Source organism: Abramis brama (assembly GCF_963993115.1).
Source record: "Abramis brama genome assembly, chromosome: 3".
Lineage (NCBI taxonomy): Eukaryota > Metazoa > Chordata > Actinopteri > Cypriniformes > Leuciscidae > Abramis > Abramis brama.
The window spans coordinates 32313911-32328947 of NC_139965.1; the positions used below are offsets into that span (position 1 = coordinate 32313911).

The 15037-nt window shown below is 37.7% G+C and overlaps 1 protein-coding gene across 1 annotated transcript in view; it reads right to left on the reverse strand.

Moving 5' to 3' along the window:
* ube3c (ubiquitin protein ligase E3C) overlaps positions 1-15037 on the reverse strand; it is a 35173-nt gene that overhangs the window by 6733 nt on the left and 13403 nt on the right. The window contains exons 15-20 of the mRNA XM_084108080.1: positions 12573-12677; positions 11177-11264; positions 5627-5724; positions 5246-5378; positions 3877-4124; positions 351-563 (exon numbers count right to left, since the gene is read on the reverse strand). Coding sequence (XP_083964206.1) covers positions 351-563; positions 3877-4124; positions 5246-5378; positions 5627-5724; positions 11177-11264; positions 12573-12677 — 885 coding nt within the window. The remainder of the gene's footprint in view (positions 1-350; positions 564-3876; positions 4125-5245; positions 5379-5626; positions 5725-11176; positions 11265-12572; positions 12678-15037) is intronic.

The following is a 15037-nucleotide window of genomic DNA, read 5'->3' on the forward strand; positions in this document are numbered from 1 at the left end:
TTTTTTTTACTTAAACTTGAACCAAATGTGGAGAGCACACACAATTTCTTTCCATAAACCACAGGTTGAGTTGGTTTCCATATGTTTGGAAGTGAGGAGTGGCACTACCAGATATCAAGCTGGATGATTAGACCTTATACTATGCTACACAGTTTTCTCCCAGTAGGTATGTTTGAGCTGGTCAACAGAGAAGTACTTTTAAAGATCTAGACAGAGACGTGCTTTATCTCCATCAGCCAAGACTAACAACAGTTAGATCAATCATTAACAATGCCAGAGAACAAGAGATGGAGAGAGGAGACACAAAAGACAAACAAAAGGGCACAAAGGGGGGGAGACGTGTTGTTCACCTGTGCTTCCCCAAGATCATTGTTGACCACAGTGAAGTTAAGGCCGAGGTCTTCCACGTCACCTTCATAGCTCTTGAGGAAAAGCAGGTTTCTGTACATCTCTGGGTCTAAAGAGGCCAGATGGTGGATGTCCACCTCTGAACTGGTGCCTAAAATCTTGGACAGGAAGAAACTGGCGAAAGGCAATTCCACTAGCATGTTTTCATACAGCGCCTGGGAGACAGAAGACGGAGAGAAATATATTTAACAATATGACCTCTAGGACTGTTAAACACTGTGTAATGTAAAGTAAGTGGCACAATTATGACAATATCTATATACTGTGGGCTAATCTGTCCCAAATACAATTGACACTTTATATTGAAGAAGCTCAAACTTTAAAAACATCAACTGTATCCTTAACCTGTTGTTCCATTAACAAGGATGGTGAGTCCTAAAAGCTAAAGTACTACAACAGTCCTAAAAAGACCATATCTGAAGTCATTAAAATATACAGGCCTTGCATAAATGATTGCACTAAAATCTTTCAGCCACATAAGCTAAATGGATTATAAATTTCCCAAATCTCCATAATGCATGCATCTAAAACACACACGCAGGCTGTAAATCAGAGCATTTCCTAAACACAGGTTAATCATGCAACTTCAAACATGGGACATTTTTTATGCAAAATAATCCACTTAGCAACACTCTTCCCACGAGCCCTGTTGTGGGAACATATGTGCTGCGCCCTCCTGAAACCTATCAATAACGTTGCTCTCGGGAAGAAGCCGCAATAAGGATATGGAGGCACAACGCAGCCTATTTTTCAAACCTTCAGGTTATTTATGGGTGTTTATTGCCAGAAATTGTGCCAAAATGATTTGGGATAAAAAGGATTAATGAATGGCCAGGACTTTTAATATAAGTGAGTGCAGTGGCAACGCAATTAATGCAAATTGTGGCACCATCAGGAGAGTAAACGCCAACAACTTAGCAGCTGCCTTCTGTTTCTGCCAAATAAATTTGTAAATTTACAGCATTAAGAATCAATAAAAAATTTAACACACTTGCCATCAATCAGGAGTTCTGACCTTCTCTTTCCTCTCTGTTGCCCTTTGAAGAGGGACAGTTAAGCACTGCTTGTTGAACTGCAGAGCACGTTGCATTTGTGTGTGTGACTCAGTTCGTATTTGAGGGCATGTGTAGAGTAGAGTGTAGAGTAGAGTCTTCTACACAAGGGTGGGTCTTTAATTAAATGGCTGTTGCATGCCTTGATATTTAAATAAAAACCATTTATTTTTCAAGTATCCACTTCCAATATTGTGAAAACACCATTTTCTTCTACATCATGATCTATAATGCACCCAGCCCATGATGTCCTCCTGATAAAGACGTGTAATAGCAATTCTACAAATTAATATTGAAAATTTTATTTGTCACTTACACAGTCATATATAGAATATAACTTGCAGTGAAATGTAAACCTGGTCAGCGTCCAAGACTAAACCTAATAAAAAAAATCATCAAAAAAAATCATGAAATGATGAAAGATGATAATAAAACAAAAACATTTGCCAAAAACTAGATTGTTAAATAGAATTATATGTTGAATGGATCTGGGAGTACTACACTTCTTAAATGGTAGCTGAAAGAATAATCAAATTAATCAAAAGCTTAATCAAATCATTTAATGAATAAGTGAAGTGATGTGTCGACCCTTGTAAATGACTAGGGCTCCAATTCTGTGTAAATCACCGGTTAACAGGACCACACAAAATCTGCATTTGCAATGATGTCTAAACTCTCTTAAACCTGATGACACAAATATGGGCTGCAAAGCTAACAGTATAGGGCTCAACAGGGTTTTATCCAGCTGGTCCAGTCAGGCAAGAAGTTTAGATTTCACGTAATATATGACGCCACCACCAAAAAAAAAGAAGAAGAAAAAAAAACCTACTGACAGGTTTGGACAAAACCTTTTAACCTTTAACCAAAGCCAACTAGATAACTTTACCATGGTGACAAATCATCAAAATAAAAAATTGCAATCACAAAAAGTAAAATTGACAGGCCTCTTCATTGGACCCTGCCACAGTTAAAGTGACGCAATTGTAATCTATACAGATCGTCTTTATAACAGCACTAAACAAATATCAATATCCACTCAGTCTGCCACTCCTTCACATATTTATGGAGAGAGAAGGAGGGTTAATTGAAAGTCAAATTGAAATTAATCTCGTCACCTTAATTGCTTCGCCCATTACTAAGGAGTGGGGGCAATTGAATGGAATAAGATCAAGAAAGTAGCAGGGAGGGGGCCAGCCATTCCTCAGGGCAGGAGCTCAGTTATGTCCCTTCCATCATACAAGGTGTGTGTGTAAGTGTGTGTGTTCATTATAGCTCTCTAATAAGTGGCCTGAATTGCCTCTTCACAAGTGGTGTTGATGCCCGTGACTGTAAAACAGATCAAAACTCTATTACCAGCGGCACGGCTCCAGTTATTTATGGTGCTAGCTGATTTAGCGTTCATGGCCAAATGCGATGGCTACACAAACAGAGACGGGAAATCATGGGCTAATGGAGTAGCCTAATTGAGCAGCGAGCTTCTTGGCATGAGGTAATTCATCTACCCTTCCCCCAGTCAATGTGCTTTGTGATAAACAATCCTGGGCATACGCATTAATGAAACTTTAAAAACATTAGCGGCTAATAAATACCAGCTAGCGGCCATACAAAAGAGATGGCAAAAACAATAGCGTCAATAAATTGTGGCTCAAGGTGGAGCCATTATAGGAAAACACTAGGCAAAATTAGGATAATCAAAGAGTTATCAAGATGGGTTTTATTGTAAAACATTTTCCACTTATTGTGAACCATTCTAACCATTAAGAAATTAGCATGCACTTATATCAGATTCTTTCCATCCTCCAACAAAAACGATGTACTGCTACTGTATATACAGATTCCTGCAATGCTTGGAAACAGTCAACTGTAATTTCTGTCGCTAAATTAAAGCTCCTAAACTACTTTGAGGCCTCATACAATTAGACAAAGTAATGTAATTGTGAGCAAATTATTTAATTTACATGCAACCATAAATTTCTAGTATTTTGATGGAGGTTTATTAAAGGTAATTTACTAAATGATCTTACAAAAATAAACCTAGACAAAGGAAAAATTAAATAAACTTGACTTTAAACTTCAGTGACCTCGTAAATATAAAGCATATGATCTATAATGTTAACTAAGCTACTCAGCCTGAGACCACTGATTGAACCTGACCTTTGACCTTCAGCATTGATCCAAATGACCCCATTTGACCCCAAAGACAAATGAGACACCTTGAAAAAAATTAAAAGACAAGCCACTGCAAGTGTTATTAAATTATTAACTTGCAGTGAAATATGTTAACTAAATCGTGAACAGGTGTAGCAGGTGATCAAACTGATTTCGTAATGCTCTTTGGTCTCTGCACCACTGAAGAGATAAAGAATGTTATAGTGTAATGCAATACATCACATGATCCCTGTGAAATCGGTCTTACCTTTCCCAGTATCCTGCCAAGAAAGTAGTAATGGCGGGTGAAGGATTCTCCCACAAGCATCTCCGCAGTGGGGCTCGGATAGAGAAGCCCTTCATTAGTTGTCTTGAAGAAGCCTTGGTTAGGATTAAAGCCTGACTTCAACAGTTCATTCAAGAACTCTCGAAATATTCCCCCTCCATCAATGCCAGCTTCATCTAGCCCATGAGCATTGAGCAGATGAACTCTGATCCTCTTCTTGAGATCAGGTTCTGAAATGGAGATAAACAAACGTATTTAGAATGCTCCACATGCACCGTAAGAAAAAAAAATCTGTAGAAAAACGTAAAGGTACTGATAAATTACTGCCAGGACATTATCCATTAAAGGGATCGTTCACCCAAAAATGAAAATTCCGTCATTACATACTCACCCTCAGGTTGTTCCAAACCCATTAGACTTTAGTTCATCTTCAGAACACAAATGAAGATCTTTTTTATAAAATCTGAGAGCTTTCTGTCCGCAACTGACACTTTGATGCTTCAAAAAGTTCAGAAAGAGATCGTAAAACAAATCCATATGAATTGAGCAGTTTAGTCAAATTTTTCGGAAGAGACTCGCTTTATATAATGAACAGATTTAATTGAGGCTTTTATTCACATATAAACAGTGATCAGTGAACATAAACAGAAGCTCAACTGAACCTGCTTGATGCGTGAGAACAAACCTCATTGGTTCTTGCTGAAGCTCAAACGTGCTATGTAACACGAGAACAAACTCATTGGTTCTCGCCCGTCAAGCGAACATGCTTAAGCTTATGTTTACCACAACTGATGTGTGAGTAGATGAATGTTTATATGTGAATAAAAGCCTAAATTCAAAATCTGTTGTTCATATAAAGCGATCGAGTCTCTTCATAAAATTAAACAGCTCAATTCATATGGATTAGTTTTACGATCTCTTTATGAACTTTTTGAAGCACCAAAGTGTCAGTTGCGTAGCTGTCTATGGAGGGACAGAAAGCTCTCAGATCTTCATTTGTGTTCAGAAGATGAAGTAAAGTCTTACAGGTTTGGAACGACATGAGAGTGAGTAATTAATGACAGAATTGTCATTTCTGGGTGAACTAACCCTTTAAGTTTACATTTCCTTTAACCCTAAAACAAGCAAACACTAAAATTTGACAAAATCTTCTGTCATCTATAAATGTCTGGTGCTACACAACTAAAAAGACTTTTCTCAGGTAAATTATCAAAACAGCTGCTATAAATTATTGTATCTTATTCCTTTAATGTCTCATCCCAGTGTTTATGAACATCACATTCTGTGTGCTAATCACTTTTTATTAAAAGAGCTTTCAGCATATTTGAAGGGGTAGGTTTGCCTGGTTTACCATTCTCGGGGGATAATTTATCATATGCATCTTCATAGATGTAGTTCCGCCGAATAGTGACGTTAACGCCATCCAAAAAAGGGCCCTCTCCTTGCACCTCCCGCTTATCAGCATAGATCAACTTCTGGAAAATCTAAAAACAGAATGAAAGAAGTTTAGCTGATTAAAGTCAGTTAACGGATCCGAATTTGAGCATGTGTTAATTTCTCACTTTCTCAGTTTCTTATCTAAAGCACAAAAACACATGAAAGAGTTTGTAAAAACCCAATGCTATCAACTAATTACAACTTTCAACCTTCTCTTTAATTCATAGATCATTGAATTTTTAGACCAGTGCTGAGCATGAAACGGAATCCATATCATACCAGTAATGGCTCTTACCTTCACTCGCTCCTCAAAGGGCACAACAAACGGTAGTTCAGTCAGGATAGCCAAATGTCTCTCCTCCGATACTGACAATGGTGGAGGCTCCAGTCCAACTGTGCGGGGGACAAAAATCTTTTATTAAACTTTTATTCTTCAAGTCATCTCTGAATATCTCCTTATTTTCCAATCTTGTTTCCCCTTGTATCCTTGTCACTGCTTGTCTTCTTTAAATATAAATATAAATATAAATATAAATATATATATATATATATATATATATATATATATATATATATACAGTGAGGAAAATAAGTATTTGAACACCCTGCTATTTTGCAAGTTCTCCCACTTAGAAATCATGGAGGGGTCTGAAATTGTCATCGTAGGTGCATGTCCACTGTGAGAGACATAATCTAAAAAAAATAAAAATCCAGAAATCACAATGTATGATTTTTTAACTATTTATTTGTATGATACAGCTGCAAATAAGTATTTGAACACCTGAGAAAATCAATGTTAATATTTGGTACAGTAGCCTTTGTTTGCAATTACAGAGGTCAAACGTTTCCTGTAGTTTTTCACCAGGTTTGCACACACTGTAGGAGGGATTTTGGCCCACTCCTCCACACAGATCTTCTCTAGATCAGTCAGGTTTCTGGGCTGTCGCTGAGAAACACGGAGTTTGAGCTCCCTCCAAAGATTCTCTATTGGGTTTAGGTCTGGAGACTGGCTAGGCCACGCCAGAACCTTGATATGCTTCTTACAGAGCCACTCCTTGGTTATCCTGGCTGTGTGCTTCGGGTCATTGTCATGTTGGAAGACCCAGCCTCGACCCATCTTCAATGCTCTAACTGAGGGAAGGAGGTTGTTCCCCAAAATCTCGCAATACATGGCCCCGGTCATCCTCTCCTTAATACAGTGCAGTCGCCCTGTCCCATGTGCAGAAAAACACCCCCAAAGCATGATGCTACCACCCCTATGCTTCACAGTAGGGATGGTGTTCTTGGGATGGTACTCATCATTCTTCTTCCTCCAAACACGTTTAGTGGAATTATGACCAAAAAGTTCTATTTTGGTCTCATCTGACCACATGACTTTCTCCCATGACTCCTCTGGATCATCCAAATGGTCATTGGCCAACTTAAGACGGGCCTTGACATGTGCTGGTTTAAGCAGGGGAACCTTCCGTGCCATGCATGATTTCAAACCATGACGTCTTAGTGTATTACCAACAGTAACCTTGGAAACGGTGGTCCCAGCTCTTTTCAGGTCATTGACCAGCTCCTCCCGTGTAGTTCTGGGCTGATTTCTCACCTTTCTTAGGATCATTGAGACCCCACGAGGTGAGATCTTGCATGGAGCCCCAGTCCGAGGGAGATTGACAGTCATGTTTAGCTTCTTCCATTTTCTAATGATTGCTCCAACAGTGGACCTTTTTTCACCAAGCTGCTTGGCAATTTCCCCGTAGCCCTTTCCAACCTTGTGGAGGTGTACAATTTTGTCTCTAGTGTCTTTGGACAGCTCTTTGGTCTTGGCCATGTTAGTAGTTGGATTCTTACTGATTGTATGGGGTGGACAGGTGTCTTTATGCAGCTAACGACCTCAAACAGGTGCATCTAATTTAGGATAATAAATGGAGTGGAGGTGGACATTTTAAAGGCAGACTAACAGGTCTTTGAGGGTCAGAATTCTAGCTGATAGACAGGTGTTCAAATACTTATTTGCAGCTGTATCATACAAATAAATAGTTAAAAAATCATATATTGTGATTTCTGGATTTTTTTTTTTAGATTATGTCTCTCACAGAGGACATGCACCTACGATGACAATTTCAGACCCCTCCATGATTTCCAAGTGGGAGAACTTGCAAAATAGCAGGGTGTTCAAATACTTATTTTCCTCACTGTATATATACACACATTTATAATGAAATTATGAAACACCCAATGTGTTTTTCGCCTTTAGGAATCAATCCCAATATTTTATTAATCTGCTGTTCAATTTACAAGGACAACAAAAGATATAAAACTGACAAGCAATTTACTCAAGCACAGAATTCATCCTCCATCTTCATCTATCCTGTTGATCGCTAATGCTTCTCTATTCACCATCCAAACACATATACTACCAGTCAATCAAAAATTCTTCCTCACCTTCCGCACCAAAGCAGCATTTAAGAAATACAATAAAATAGAAAAGTTGTTTTAAATTAGGGCTGCCTGATTATGGCAAAAATCATAATCACGATTATTTTGGTCAATACTGAAATCACGATTATTTAACAAGATTATTGGTGGGTGATTTAATCAAAGTCTTATTTCAGATATCAGATATATACAAAGTTCTGTCATGAAACTCTAGATGGCACAGGCTGCTAGGTCCTTAACTCAATTTGTTAGCGATCACATCATTATCTATATAGCGCAGCTGATTGGTTGCTGTGGCATCAGCAGCCAATAAGCTTGCTGCTTGACATTCAAACACTTGGCATTGTTTGCTGTTAGCAGTCAGAAAATACAGAAAATAGATATCAGTGAAATTATAGATACTTCAGCATAAACTAATACAAGGTTAACTAATGTAAAGGTCCTCAAAACAATTATAGAAAGAAGATGTAAAAATTAATGGAATATAATCAAATGTAAAATAACACTGCATAGTCTTCACTGTTTACATTAAATACAGATTAATACTTAATAGGGCTGTGACGAGACACTTATCTCACAAGACGAGATGAGGCACGAGACTGGGTTCATGAGAACGAGACGAGATGCAATTTTTGCACAATTTTTCAGAAATCCTCAATGACAAAATTTGTGACCGGAAAAATATTCTGCAGGTGCATTTTTAACTAATAATATTCTAATGCATGTCTTTTCAGGTCTACTTTATGAGTATGAATGATCAAATGCATTGAAAGAAAACAATATACAAGCACTGTAAAAGGTTTTTACTGACTGGCTTTTCTCCTGTATGATTTCACATAAGTCTATTCAGACCTTACTGTACATGAATTATGAGCTTCCAGAACTTCTGAGTGAAGCTGTGTGTGACCTCCTAACTGAACTAACTAGAAATAAAAACAACATAAATAACAAAAATAAATAACAGTTTTGGTCTTATTAAGTGCAAACAATAAGTGCACGTGCAACCATAATCAAAGTACTGTAGCGCACAGACTCTTTATAATTGTTGTGAAATTGCTGTGTTTTTTTTCACCGGCAGTTATAGGGTTAATGCAGCGAGTTCGGAAAGGCCGGATAGAGAGAAACGAGGATGGTGCGTTTGTCTCTACAGTTGTTCTTGCGTTCCGATTATAAGTTCCGAAACGGAGGCTCCCTTGTCTGTTGTCCTTAAGATGTTACAGTACTCTCTCAATATTCTAAGTGAAAACAGAGACCAAAACAGAGACCATATTGTATGTATGCAGCCTAATTTGCGCACATCGGGGAGCTTGTGTTTTACTTTCACTTTCAAATTTGTGATCGCACATACTCTGTGTATAGAGGGAGCGGCAGTGCTGAGCGCAGATTAAGATAGGACATTTATCATACGTCTAGGCTCTGTTGCGTAACGAATCTGCAATTGCAGTTATTTGCGGAATTATCAACTTTACATTTATCCTTGTTTTCGCATGGGCCCGGTTGCAGTCTCTTTTGTTATGTAGCCACTCCGAAGTCTTTTGCATTTTACAACGGGTGAATCTCCAGTTGTCACTGGTGATTGTCGTTTGAACCTTTCTGGATCCGCCATCAAATTGATAAGTTTAATTATATCAAGTGCTGTGAGAAAAGGCTATAAATCTCCACCTCCAACATCCTCACACGCAACATAGCCTACTAGCCGAGACACTTCTTTATGTGTACAGATGTGACGTAATGACGCAAAGACATGCTCGAATTTCCCACGGAAATCCACCAGTACCACTGGAATTAAAAACATTATTACAAGCTTACCGTTTTGAATCGAGCTAAGGCAAGCAGATCGTTTTGAACACTGGCTGGTTATGTACTTGCTCAATTTATTTTGGATAATTTTTAACCCAAAAAAGTTACAGACTGCAGCTTTAATAAAGCTACTTAAGTTATTTAGTCAAGAGCAGTGAGTGATTTTCTCTTAACGAGACAAAAGGCAGCAGGTTTATTAGGCTGCTGTCACTTTAAAAGCTACACGGATCCAATATATTGATACACCTCCTATTTACTCCCAACTGTCCCAACGACTGGTTACATGAATACTCGCTAAGACGGCATATTTGTGTGTATTTGACCATTTAGGCCCACACCTGAAGCTCAAAGTATACTTTGCTTACCCACGTTTGGCTACATCTCGCAGCGCTAACACAGAAAGCCGCCAGTGTCTCTTTCGTGGCTTAATGCACTTTTAATAACACTGTTTAATATCAAGCACGTCCCGCAGTATAACAACAGTAGAATGCATTTTACAACACTCGCTTATTTGGCTAATATTGAATGTTAAGTTGGGCTTTTAGGGAGGAACAAATGGGCACCACTGTGAAGGAAAGGAAGGTGCGCTGGACAAAGTGCAGCAGCGGCACAATAATTGTTTTACCTCGATTTTCTTTTTTTCATAATCGTTGGAAGCCAAAATCGAAAATCAATAACAATTAATCACACAGCCCTATTTTAAATAGTAATAATATTCAATATTCATTTATTTTTTACAGTAGTTTTTTTTATTAAATTGGTGGGACCTTAGGCTTCATTCAAGAACATAAAAAATATTACTGACCCCAAACTTTTGAACGGTAGTGTATATCCACATATTTTTTCCATTCACAACAAGGTCAAACGATGTGGCAGTAAATTGTTAGAGATAATTAACCCGCACAAGACAATGATGTCTGTTGCAAAAGACCTACTTCATTTACATCTGTACACTTGCACAACCTTGAGTGAGGTCTCCTTCCAGCCTTGCTGAAAGCGATATTTACAGAGCATCCCATTAAAGATCACTCAATCCCCCTCTGTCTTTCCTGCCATACACTTTTAATTAACTCAGCAGCGATTTGCCCATCCACCTGTCCTCTCCCTCCATTACAGGGACGTTTGTTTTGTATTATACAAACGTTTCGACCACGGGAAAAAAACTGCCATAGCAGCAGATGAGAAGTGTCTTTCATCTAATACGTTGCTTGCATGGTGGAACGATTCTACTCAATTAGTCAGTCCTTTCTCTCCCTCTCTCCACAAACCAGCCATCAAGGGGCCATCTTGGTGGAGAAATATGGCGCAGCATGGTCAATACAGGAGCCATTCGTCACTACCTCGCAAGTCCATTTAGGGAAATGAAAAAGGTCCGGACAAACAGGCAGCCAGATGTGTCCAGCCTTAGGCTGATTGAATTTTTAAGCACATATGCTCCAGGGTGGCATGGGAAATATCAGACACACCGGTACTAGTTAACATTAAGACCCTCTTGAGTGTTCTTGCTTTGGAATGAAATTGCTTGACAGAAGCCATGTTAATATTACAACATGTTTTTGTTTGTGTTCCACAACACTTCAGTTTAGATGTGGTTGTTCTCCATATGTATAAGTCTTACCATCTAACGTGGACTGAAGCGGTCCGATACGTCCCATTCTCCTGGTTCTCCACACATGTCTTGCAGAGGGCACATAGAGCTGAGTCACCTACACACAAACAATAATATACAAAGCAAGTCAGTTCACTACAAGCTATTAGTGAGTTCATGCATTTTCAAACATATTTATTTCGAAACATGTATTTTTGTTTATATTAGGGATGTGCCCGAAGCCATATGCTTTATTCAGAAAGGCATGAAAAATAACTTCAAAACAAATTATACATAATAATAGGAAAAAACTCCTTGTGCTTGCTAGACAGAGAGAGGTGATAGCCTTATTTAATAGAAAAATATTAAAATTACAATGCAATATTGAGTGTGTAAAGTTAATGAGTGTAAACTCTATGAGCGCAGCGCCATCAGCCGTGTTGCAGTTTCTGTATATTGTGTCTCTCAGAAATTAGAGCTTGTTAAGAGATACATCAACTAAGATACAGCAATATACACATTTTCTACTATTTCATATCTATTTAAACATAATACATTACAAAAGAGAAACATAATATTATGTTTTTTCTGTCTTGCTGGAGGCGGCAAGCAGACGTGTGACATAACTGGCGTGCGCAACAGCATGTGGCTTTCTGCCCTGTACGCGTCAAAGTATTAGAACGTTTGTGTCTATGACTCGTCGTGCTGCACCGCATGCAGTGTAGACAGACAGTATAACTAATTATAATGGGTTCTGTTGGTTTTTGTAGTTTCTGACCAATATGAGCGATTTCTTATTAAAGCAATATGATTGATGAGGGAGAGCAATCCGCAGTTCCTCTGGTAAACAGACAAACAAACTGTCCTAAAGAACTTATTCCTTTTATTTAACATTTAGTACTATTGTTTTAATTAAAGGATAACTGAATTATTGTTGTATTAAATTATTAAAACATTAAAACATTTTGTAAAAAATAAAAAAATACATTAAATAATAAAAAACAAGAAAAAAAATATTTTATGAATTATACAAGGTATACTTGCATATGCAAATGATGAAGGGAACAAAGTTATATTTAAAACAGGCTTTTCGTATAGTTTAGACAAACCCCCGGTTTATGTCCTACCCACATTTGGCCTTATCTAAATACAAATATTTTTGCCATTGCCACAGATACAAATATTGGCTTTGCTGTACACCCCTAGATTAAATAATAAAACCATTACATTTTCATAATAAATTGTATTTATTCTTTAAAATGCAAATGCATGCCATTCATTAGCAAAAATCTAACTAGTCCAGCTTTCATTGGATCTTTAATGTTTATCAATCAAATACATTGCAGTCAATTAATCAGACAGCAAAACTAGTAATTCTGTTTATTAGGTTTTAATCATATGATTAAATTTCTTTAATTATTTTTACCTTGTCTGCCCTGATGTTGACCTCATCAGACAGCCAATGACCCGATGGACAGAATGGTCTTCGAATATCTCGGGCTTTGAGCATTTTCACAAGGTTGGTAATCACCTAACAAATTTAGAAGAAGAAAAACACAATGTGCATTCACAATCAGGAATAAAAAACATTTTAAAAAATGGCTAATATATGAAAAACATGCATATTTGAAGCTTCTAAAAATATTATTAAAAACATTACGATTTAGTCATTAACAGTTCAGCAACCAGAAAAAAAACTATCTGCCCCATGTGTTTGTCCTACTTCTTTAATAAGTATAATTAGTTTATGTTGACATAGCTTATGTAATAGTGCAACCAAAAGTGGAGCAGCCAGCACAACTAACAAAGCATCAGGACACAAATATGACAACACACACTCACTTGTGCAGGGAAAAGCAAAACAATAACAAAAAACACACACACTACCATTTAACAAATATGTCTTTTCTAAGTCTTCATTCTTTTTGAACACTGGGTAAGTCACATCTAAAGTCAATTGACTTCATCTGAATTCACTTATCTACACTTCTGTTTAAGACTCATTTTCTCCGATTACAGTGTCAAACAAACGTCGGGAAGGCCATTTCTAGAGAACGCCTATCAATCTCTGACCAAGGAATGTTAACGTCACTGTAATAACGGCAAGTGCAAAACTCTGTTGCTGGTGGGCTTGAGGGGGCAGGGGGTCCGAAGGCTCTTCCTGTCTAAGTGGAATGAATAAGCATTGGTTAATTAGCCCATCGGGTTAAGTGCAGGCCTTAATGGGTCTCTCCAAAACTCCTGTGGTGACATCTCTCTCCAAACAGGGCCAAGAAGAAAGTTCCATTAGCAATATTAATACAAGCTTAGTTGATCATTTTCATTCAATTAACTTCTTTCAATTAAATAGATAGCTCGACAATAGGAGTGATAAAACATCCGGAGGGACGGCCCATGGCTGGAGGCAAACATTAGTGTGTGAGGGGTCAACTGCGTTAGAGCTGACTGTAAATTGCACATTCAATTTGGGAAATGCGTTTCTCCTGCTTGTACTTCTTTAATGGGTCGTTTTAGCTGACAGGAGGCGTTTTCCGCCATCTTTTGTGGAAATCTTTCAGAGCCTTTTGTGTGCTGTACTGACTCAACCAGTGAAACCCAAGCAATAAGATGTATTTTAAAGTGCTTTTCTCAGAACGAGAGTCTTGCTGGAATAGTACAGAAAATTCCAGTGTGTTTGAGTAGGTTTGGAGCTAAACTCTGCAGGACAGTTGCACTCAAGGACTGATGTTGCCTGTCCCTGACTTGTTTCTATCAGTTTTAATGACAAAATAAAGGCATACAACCAGCTTATTTGTATTGCACTGACAACATAGTTTTATATAATTAGTTTAATAATAAGGTTAATTAAAGGTTAATTAAGGTTAATAAAAGAAACCTTAAGATAAATACTTATGAATGTACAAAATTCTTAACTGCAAATGATAACTTACACACTTATTTGAAAGTGACCTATAACATCTTAAGACATGATATTCATCTAAATGTAAAAGATCTCATGGATGTGGCTGTTGTGGTTCTTGGTCATAATGGCACCAGCTGTTGCAGTAAATGAGGCATATTCAAACAACTTTGACAGTTTTTTTTTACATTTATCCGCTTTAAATGCACATTGCCCACCATGCACAGCTGTCCTAAAGGTGGCAGTGACTTGGGCCCATCATCGCTGCAAGCAGCTATATTTACAATGTTGTTTTTTCCTTGGTTAGGTTCACTTTCACAAGGCAACATTTTTCATTTCAGAGTGCACCTGTTTGTGTTCTGGGATTCTGCTCATAGTGGTCATCCATCAAGATGGATTGACAATTTAGCTCCACAAACTAGCTGTTGTGGTTACACATGTGCATAAATGTATATTAGTCTGGATTAGCACTCTGAATGATAAATTACATTTAATTTAATTAAGTGACTACAGTGGCTAAACCTTAAGTTTATCAAGTGACGAGAATATTTTTTGTGTGCAAAAAACAACAAAAATAACGACTTTATTCAACTATTCATTTTCTTCTGTGTGGGCCTCTGAGTGAGTTCACGTAGTGTAACAGCGCAGCGCTTCTGGGTTGTACGTCAGAACGTAGGCTCACTACGTCCAATAGGTCAGATTGCTTTCTCACCATACGTAAACTGCTCCAGAGTTTGTTTTCAATTAGGCCAAGACCCCCTCGTTCAGGCGTTCTCAGACTGATTATTTTACTCCGGATCTGAGCGTGATTACTCTGTTCATTTATGTCTAAGCAAATCGAAATGAGGGTTGCTCCAAATGAGGAAGGTGAGAAAATGCCCCCAAAAAAATGAAAAATGAATTTTGCAAATAACAACTTGTTTTTTTACTTTTTTTTTAATCCAAGTTTATTTTAAACTTTATCCAAATTAATATTAATGATCTCCACAATT